This window comes from Xyrauchen texanus, chromosome 8 (assembly GCF_025860055.1).
Source record: "Xyrauchen texanus isolate HMW12.3.18 chromosome 8, RBS_HiC_50CHRs, whole genome shotgun sequence".
In the NCBI taxonomy this organism is placed as follows: domain Eukaryota; kingdom Metazoa; phylum Chordata; class Actinopteri; order Cypriniformes; family Catostomidae; genus Xyrauchen; species Xyrauchen texanus.
This window is the reverse complement of record NC_068283.1, coordinates 33,474,771-33,484,252: the sequence shown is the minus strand read 5'-3', so window position 1 is coordinate 33,484,252 and position 9,482 is coordinate 33,474,771. Positions and strand designations below refer to the sequence as shown.

At 38.4% G+C, this 9,482-nt stretch overlaps 1 protein-coding gene across 3 annotated transcripts; it reads left to right on the top strand.

Moving 5' to 3' along the window:
- Window positions 1-231: 231 nt before the first annotated feature.
- Window positions 232-7,640, top strand: LOC127647832 (uncharacterized). Of its 3 annotated transcripts, none has more exons than XM_052132314.1 (6): window positions 232-383; window positions 674-882; window positions 3,249-3,361; window positions 3,812-6,628; window positions 6,728-6,948; window positions 7,207-7,640. In XM_052132314.1, exons 2-6 carry the CDS (start codon window positions 699-701, stop codon window positions 7,271-7,273), a joined length of 3,402 nt encoding a protein of 1,133 aa, XP_051988274.1. In that variant the 5' UTR covers window positions 232-383; window positions 674-698; the 3' UTR covers window positions 7,274-7,640. The 3 variants fall into 3 exon arrangements, with proteins under 3 accessions (XP_051988274.1, XP_051988275.1, XP_051988276.1); XM_052132315.1 differs by having other exon boundaries at window positions 240-398; XM_052132316.1 differs by having other exon boundaries at window positions 260-398; window positions 683-882.
- Window positions 7,641-9,482: the final 1,842 nt, after the last annotated feature.

Sequence of the window (9,482 nt, the reverse complement as noted above, 5' to 3'; positions counted from 1 at the left end):
AACTAATTTCATGCATTTAAACATAAGTCATTGTATACAAAGTTTTTAAAGAGCATGATTTAGAAAATTAAGTCAAGTGTGTGTGTGCATGCCTGTAACTAAGAAGTAGTGTAAAAACTCCATCTGTTTTTTTATTAAGCTGAATTTCTGAGGTCTTCAAACGCCCAAAGGATGGTAAATTAACATGCGCACAATTTTTACACCAGATGTCCGTGTTTGAATGTTGCTTAAGTCATAAACACTTCTCGAAAAGCCCAGATTCCCTGCCTTCACTTTCACTTTTATGGCAATGTCGACGCTGGAAATAGACTGTTATCTCCTAGGAAAATGCACCTCTTTGAAAAGCGATAAAGCGGCGCCAGTGTAGATATCGAGACCCAAAGGTGAAGATTACAAAGGTGCATTACAATCATTGTTCTTCTTGAAACGACAAGCGTAATCGTGTCGCTGCTCACGAGCTTGTTGTTAGTTACACTTCCTGTATGCTCGAGCTGCGACATGCACAAGCGCTGGACCGGACAGCGATTTTTATGCATTGTTCTTGATTGTTATGAGACGGTTTTGGTTCACATTACTGGGAATGATAACTGTGTACATGTCTTCTCAAATAGGTTGCGCGATTGCTCATTATCAACATACTTAAACCACCCTTAACCACTCGTGTTGACATCAGTGTCTATAGGTGCCAGTCCTGAAAGATGGCAGAGGAAGGCCGTGCGGTGTACGTTCACGGTTTGCCAACAGATGTGGATCGTAAACGGCTCCGGGACAAACTACTGATTTACTTCTTACGCGCGAGAAACCGAGGAGGAGAGGTCACGTCAGTCAGTTTCACCAATGACACACCTGCGTGTGCCCTCATCACATTTGAGGAGAGCAGAGGTCAGAGTGTGTGTGTGTGTGTGTGTGTGTGTGTGTGTGTGTGTGTGTGTAGAGTAGAGAGAGAGAGAGAGAGAGAGAGATATTATAACCTGTAATATTAAACATCAAATGAACATATAGAAGAAAGAGGTGAGTGAATATTGATATTGACTGGTATTGATAAAACATCTAGGACATAGTGGAATAAACGGTGTCATTGTTTAAATAGACTAAGTCATCCTCGAAGCAAAGAAAAAAGAGCGATAGATACCTAATTCCGCTGGGGTATCAATGGAAACTAAAAGCATCAGTAGAGAGCATCTGTAATGTAATGACAAAACAGTGGCCCAGTGACACAGCTTAAATTCTATCATCATTTACTCACCCTCATGCCATCCCAGATATTTATGACTTTCTTTCATCTGCAGAACACAAATTAAGATTTTTAGAAGAATATTTCAGCTCTGTAGGTCCTCATAATACAAGTGAATGGTGGCCAAAACTTTGAAGGTCCAAATAGGCATCATAAAAGTAATAAATACGACAAATTAATGTTTTCAGAAGTGATATGAAAGGTGTGGGTGAGGAAATTATCAATATTTAGACCTTATACTTTAAACTTCCACCTTTGATGAGCCCCGACCAGTAGGGGGCAATATGCACAAAGAATGCCAATCATCAAAACACAAAAACTAAAGAATAATGTGAAAATGAAAGTGGGGATTTAATGTAAAAAAGGACTTAAATATTTATCTGTTTCTCATCCACACCTATTATTCCGCTTCAGAAGACATGGATTAAACTACTGGAATTTTATGGATTAGTTTTAAGATGCCTTATGCTTTTTTTTGAGTGTCAGAGTTCTGGCTACCATTCACTTGCATTGTATGGATATTCAGGGCTAAAAATCTTCATTTTTGATCTGCAGAAGAAAGAAAGTCATGCACATCTGGGATGGCATGAGGGTGAATAAGTAATGAGAGAATTAAAATTTTTGGTGAACTATCCCTTTAATATCAACATGAGTTGTCTATACAAAAAACAATAACTTAATGCCAGTCCTATTTGAAAGTCTTATTTTGCTGAACATTATTTGCATTTTTTAAAGACATCCATAAACCAGCCAGGAAAAGATTCAGAAAGCCTTCATTAAAACGTTTACAATTATTTTATTTTGTAATTCATGATAGAAAAAGTAAAAAATAAATATATATATATATATATATATATATATATATATATATATATATATATATATATATATATATATAGAAATTAATAGGAAAAGAAACAAATATTAAAAGATACTTGATTGGACAGAACAATATCAAAGTCCCTTTCAAGTCATGTCAGTCCACTCGGCTGCTAAAAAACACTTTATTTACAGGCTGATCAAGCTAATGTGTGTGCGCATTCTCGAGTTGACTGGTAATGTATCTTAAAAGTGATTGGCTGTTTTACCTGTAAGGCAGGATTTCCTTTTCTACATCCACCATATTGGGTGTTCCAATTTCTCCCTCTCATTTTAATATAAGTGCTTCGTCTCAATCTAAATAGTTCCTGGTGATATGTTTTTGTTTCCCTAACTTTGTGAGTCTGATGTAGCAGCCTTCAGTTCATTACTTTTTAGAGAAAATCCTTATTAATTTGTTTGAAATGTGACTTTCTCTTTGCCAGCACTCCATTCGATTCTATGGACCCCACTAACTAGCCTTCAAGCTCCACGACAAGACCAATGCAACAGCATTTTGCTATAATATAATTATTTTGATATAACAGTGCATTTAAACGTCATTCAAAGTAGTTGGTAAAATCCAAAATGCATCGATAGGCATCCAGGCGGATGGCATATACCTAATGAAGTCTCTGGCACTTCCAAGCTGATTAATCTGGCAAGGCCACAATATTTTTGGGGGGATTCTTTATGTCCTGTCAAGCCTGATTAAAAGTGACTGAGTTTTCACTGGGCTTGAGTGTGTATCTTGCTGCAGATTCAGATAAGTGAGTGTCAGGGTCTTTGGTGAGACAGACAGAAAGTGAGACAAATACTGAGAGTGAGATCTAGAATATCTCTACTAATACATTTTTAACATTAAAAGTTGTAAATGTTAATATTTGTCATTGTCAGTGCATTATGAACTAACAATGAACAATAGAATAACATGACTGAACTAATTATAAATTAAGATTAAACAAAATTATTGTTCAAATGTACCAAAACAAATTTTAGTGCATAGAACCTCATTGTAAAGTTTTACTGATGACATTAGCATAAATTAGCAACCATGTTTATTTGTATTTGTGAACATCATGTTTGTAAGTGTTTAAACTGCTGAGATAGATTTTTTGCCTCTCAACTTTGATTCTCTTTCTGTGGTTTAATTTAGTGGTCCAAAGTGTACTTCGTCATCATCCTCACATTTTACAGCTGGATGGCAGAGAGTATGAACTGTCATTGAGTCTCCCAAGTCAAGAGCCCTTGGGTTTGAGCCTGAATAAGGTTTGATCACTGTATAAACAAGCATTGTATTATATACGTTTCTTTTTTGTAATGCAAGTTCAAAATCCCAAATCTTATATAGTCTAGTATTCAGTTTGTATTATGTCACTAATTAAAGGTATGTCAAGTCAAATTTATTTGTATGGCGCTTTTTACAACAGGAAATTATGCTATAACAGAAAAGGAATGAATATAATGGCAATATAAGTTATTTGTTTAAAACTATTAGTGGTTAAAATTAGTAAACTAAGTAAGTGTCGTGGGTCAATGGTTAAACTAAATTGAAGTCATCCCTAATTAACTGAGGAAATACATATGGATGCATTGTCCTTTGATTTTGGCTGATGAAGGCTTTCCTTAGTGGTTCATTCATTTTATATGTATTTCTTATGTAACATAGTTACTCTGATCTTTCACAGGCACTCAGCTGATGCTCTTGTATTCTTTTAGGTGATCCTCAGTATGACTGTGACCATTGATTGCAGTCAGCTTCCTCAGGGTTCAGAGACTCTGAATGTTCTACAATGTAAATTTCCAGGCCTACGTATTCAACCTGGCCTATTACAGCAAACCTGCACCTTTCAAGGCATCTACTCTGAGGTCCAGGGTGCCTTGTCTTATATGAAAAAGTTCTTCACTCCCAATTATCACTTCTTAATGGCAGAAAATCCTGATTTTAGTGGAGACAGCAGGCAAGCTCCAGAGAAGAGGGAAGACCGCGGGAGTCAGAAGCATCAAATTCGGACCAGCTTAGCACACCAGTCACCAGGCCTTCATATGGGAGACTTCAGCTCTATGCCCATGATGAGATTAGGACAAGAGCATTATGAACCTCAAGATAGCACAGAGGCTGTCACCCAACTTGGGAGACACACTGTTGGGACAGAGAAAAGAAAAATGGAGCAGGGGGCATTTGCAACTGATTTGGAAGATATTTCGCTTATCATGGAAGCTGATGTGTTCACGTACCTACAGAGCAACAAAGAGTACAGGCGGATACTGCATAATCATGGAGTACAAGTGGTCCATGTTACATCTGAGGGTGTCACCACTCTGTACCTGCAGTCAGATGTCCCAACAGGTTTAGGCGATAAACAGAACATGCAGCAAGCCCATAAGGAGCTAAGGGAGCTTTATCAGCAGCAAGAGAGTTGTCTGAGGAAAGACAAGCTACAAAGGAGTGCCATATACCTGCCAGGGGGACTGACTGCAGCATTAAAACATGTGCAGTCAGTGCTGCCTAATGTTCTAGTTAGTTATGACCAGGACAACATTTATATAGTGGGAGAGAGAAGTGAGGTATCTCAGGCCAAACAAATGCTGCTGCTTAGGGTGGAGGAGCGTGTTGTGGGGAGCTCGACAGCAATGCCACCATCCTCTTCCTGTTCTTCATCCCCTGAGTCTTTAGAGAGAGGACTGAAGAAAAGTGAAATTAATTCTTCAATGACCCCTAAATTGATTGGCACTAGTAGTGAAGGAAAAAGGGAAGGTGGAAAGGAATACAAACTAGCAGCACGGTTTAAGAACTCAGGGTTGGGTGGAGACCCAATGGGCTTTGCTTCTAAAATGGACATGCTAACTTTAGATGCAAACTCTCAGTCAACACCACCTTCAAAGTCTACACTTGGCACTGTAGGCATACTCCGTAATGAAATGACTGGGGAAGGAACTGAAGCATTCAAGATGACAGGAACAAGCTGTACTGGGGAGGATGTCTTGTTTAGAAATCTAGACCCGCTATCCTTTGTGAATGCATATGGTACCACCTCCAATACTTCTAAGGCCAAACCAAATACTTCCACTGGATTCACTTCAACCTTGAAAACCGGAGTCAAAACCGCATCAAACACAATTGTGAACGCTGCCCCCTCTGCAACAATATCAGCGCCCACTTCCATATCCTCTTTAAGGAGGTCCAATAGTTTCTCTGGTCAGCCCTACCTAAAAGAACAGATGCAGGAGAACCAGATAAGTGCTGGGTCAATGATTAATGACCATGTTCATCAAAAAATAAGATCCAATAGCCTGAGTGAAGATTCTCTTATTTCTACAGTAGAAACAGAACTGTCTGTGTCTTCGGTAATGTGGAGTTACATGAAGGAGGCCTACTGCATCCAGCTGGACAGCATGAAGTCTTACTTGGAAATGTCTGAGAAACAAGCTGGCAGAAGTAACGTGAGTGTGATTCTGAAGGGCTCAGATCCCTCTGAGGTTGAGGAATGTCGTAGGCAGCTGCTAAATCTCGTGGCTATGGTAGCCACTGACTTTTGTGTTCAGGAGTTGCGTTTGACAGAGCTTGGCGTGGTTGAAAATGATACATTGTTTGAGGCCTGCTGTTCGAATGTGCGCTCCTGCTTTCATAAAGTCGTCTTGCACCCCTTGAAGGACAGGGTTCTCCTGCTTGGTCCAAAATTTCTCTGCTCCCAAGTCAGTGGAATATTTAAGGATGTATTTCCTGGCAATGAGTCGAATTTAATACCACAGATGAAGACCTTCCATCCACAGCAGAGTGTAGATCTAGGAGCAACCAATGCATCTTTGAATACAACCGAAGTCCAAATGAGCAAGCAGTCAACCAAAACCAATCAGTCTAAGTCTGCTCAAAGTGAAAAGGATCTTTCTTTTCAGGACACAAATCAAATGGCTTTTTCTAATGGCAATCAGACCAAAAGCAAAAGTGGGGGGCAATTGATTAAACAAAAATCAACAGCATTGGAAATGTTGGAGAAACCTAGATCTATGACGGATGAATTTAGCAACACAAACTCACTTAGCCAATCAACAGATGCCAGTGAAGAAAAAACAGGGCTAAAAAATGATGGGCAAACTTCTATAACACTCAAGGCACATGAGAAAAATGATACCTCCATGATTTTGAAACAGGCCAACCTGCTGTCCAAATACCCTTCGGAACATTGCGTTTGTGGAGCGAGTGGAACAGATGTTAAACGGACCAATTGTGGTGTCATCCTGTGCCATATCTGCCTTCCAATGCATTCTCACTGCAGAGTGTGTGGGAAAGAAGAGATTTGCTCTCAGAAGAAGGTGTTGGACGATCCAGTGCTCAGTTATGGCTCGAAGCATGTACGACAAAATCAGATGCATGGATATCAGGTTCAAGAGAAGCATTTAGGAAAAGAAGACAGCAAAGAAAAAAAGGGTATTCAAGGCACTATGACATGTTCTGAGATGCCTTCGAGCCTGACGGGATATTCCCGACACACAACAGCCAAGATCACATACTGCATACCTGATGGCATACAGGGGGTAATAGCTTATATACAGTTTACTGGTGCATTTCAAATAGCTTAAGTGGAGTTTTCAAATATCAACTTAGAATTTCATTGCTTTACACATACTTTCTAGGATAAGGATCCATGTCCAGGGTCACCATTCCAGGGTGGTCTGTTTGAGGCTTACCTGCCACTCAACCCAAAGGGGCAGAGTTTATTGCTTTGTTTGGAAAAGGCATTTCATCAAGGGCTAACCTTTATTGTCAGTCCAAGCAACAAGGACAATGGTGGAGGTGCAAAAGTGACCTGGGGCAAGATCCCTCACAAGACCAGGATGGAGGGAGGGAAGAGCAGGTGAGTCCAGATGTTTGGATGAACAATGCTAAGCCTAAAATGTCAATTACTCCATGGCTGGTAATTATAATTACTATAGTGTGATTACTTACATTTGAGAGAGCATTAAAGCAATAGTTCACCCAAAAATGAAATGTCTGTTTTCATTTACTCAACCTCATGACTAGTAACACACACATCTTTACTATTTATCCCAATGTTTGTATTGTCATTATAAACTGCATGGGTATTAATAAACATTTAAATGTGTGTTTGCAGGAATGGGTATCCAGACTCTACATATCTTAGTCACTTGTCTGATGCATTGGTGGCTCATGGAATTTAAGTGATTAGTCAACATCAAGCTAAAGTTTGATACTGACCTTGATACATACAACAACATGTCTTAATCTTGTCATCCTGTCAGGACAAGTCTTAATCTTGACTACAAATAATTATTAAATATTGTTTTATTTCTTTTTAGACTATTCTTGCATGGAAACAGCTATGTATTAGTACAGTATTCCTACTAACAGTTATCAGTGGTTTATACAATACTTTTATAAGCTGTAATGATAATAGGATGCCAATGATGCCCTAAAATATATATTTTTATTGATGTACATTATCAATAATTCTCAACATGTATACTGAGTTTGTCTGTAAATTCTGAATCATTTCCACATCGTCTTTTAATTAAATAATTATCTTTAGTCCCTTGAACTATAGATGATTTGCTGTATCATTTCTACTCAACCGAAGTCCAGTAAGATGTATATTAATAGCAAAAGATGTTACTGGAAAGAAATTTACATGACTGAATTCTTAGTATTATTTTCCTTGTTCCTTCTTTCCACTGCACAAAAACAAGCATAGCAACATTCCCACTTTTTTCTCTCTCTCGCTCTCTTAAACATCAAAGAAATCTAAGAGCGTGACAGGGTCAAGGTCAATTTATTTATATAACACATATATTTAAGAACAACTAGTGTATACCAAAGTGCTGTACATATGCAAATAAAACAATAACAGGATACAGAGTAATTAAAGACAAATAAGAAAAAAAAACGACAATAAACAATTACCCATAAAATCCACAATATACATTCATGTAAAAGCCAAGGAATACAGATACGTCTTCAGGCGTGATTTAAAAACAGGAAGGGAAGGGGCAACCCTAACGTCCGGAGATATACTATTCCATAGTCTAGGGCCAGCAACTGAAAAAGCATGATCCCTTTCTGAAGGGGCCACACCATTTAAAGCTTTTAAAACAAATAACAAGATCTTAAAATGGATCCTGCATTGCACCGGTAACCAGTGGAGAGATGCTAAAACTGGTTAAATGTTTTCCCTCTTCCTAACACCAGTAAGCAACCTTGCAGCTGCATTTTGAACCAACTGCAAGCAGTGATGAGTGATTTAAACCAATGTACAGTGCATTGGAATAGTCCGGTCTAAATGAGATGAAGGCATGGATAACCATCTCCAGATACTTAAATGAGAGCAGAGGTTTTAGGCTATTTGCCTAAGCTACTCCTCACCACAGCATTTATCTGTTTTCCAAAATATAGCTGAGTCAAAAAAATCACACCTAGGTTTTTTGCAAAAGATGAACATTTAGAGTATCAGAGTGATATCAGAGACAGCACCAGGAAGACCAAACACAACAACCTCAGTTTTGCTCTCATTTAATTGGAGAGTTTTTTGCAGTCCAGCATTTAATGTCCTCAAAACATTTTAGAAGAGATGAGAAGTAATCAGAACCAAGAGGAATAGCTGAGTATCATTGGTGTAGCAATGATACAAAATATCATATTAAATATCTATAATAGAATGCGTCCCAATAGGGACCCTTGCGGTATCCCACAAGGAAGAGGAAGAGTTTACAATCATAACCCTCACAGTCCTATTCAGGGCTGGACTGGCAATCTGGCACACCGGGCATTTTCCCGGTGGGCCGATGCAGAAAAGGAGTTGACAGTTATTGTATTAAACAGAACTTTGGGATTATGATAAATATTTGATATTACATCAGAGAGATATTTATTTTTTGCATCTTTTACAGAATGTTGTTAAACAGATTTGTTTTCAGAGCATTTTTCATGAGTTCATAAGAAACTTGCAGTTTGTCTTTTTTCCATTTACGCTCAGCTTTCCTACAATCCTGTCTGAGAGCTTGTGTATTACTATTCAACCAAGGTTCTGCACTTAGTTTAGTTTTTGAAATTTTAAAAGGAGCGACAGTCTAAGATGGAAGCATAGGCGAAATCGGGGGTCAGGACCCCCACTATCTGAGGGTTGTCCCCCCCCTAAAATATCATTAAAATATGTGTATTGTAAATAATATAATGATATATTCTTAAAATAATTGTTTAAGAAATAAAATAATACAAATGCAAACGGGGCAACAACAAAAAACCCCTTGGTGTCCCCTTCAAAAATTGCTCTTGAGAATTGTTATCTTAATTGTCCCCCCCCCAACATTTTGATGAAATTTTCGCCCCTAGATGGAAGTGCAGAAATGATTAAAATCAGTAAATATCTCTTCTATC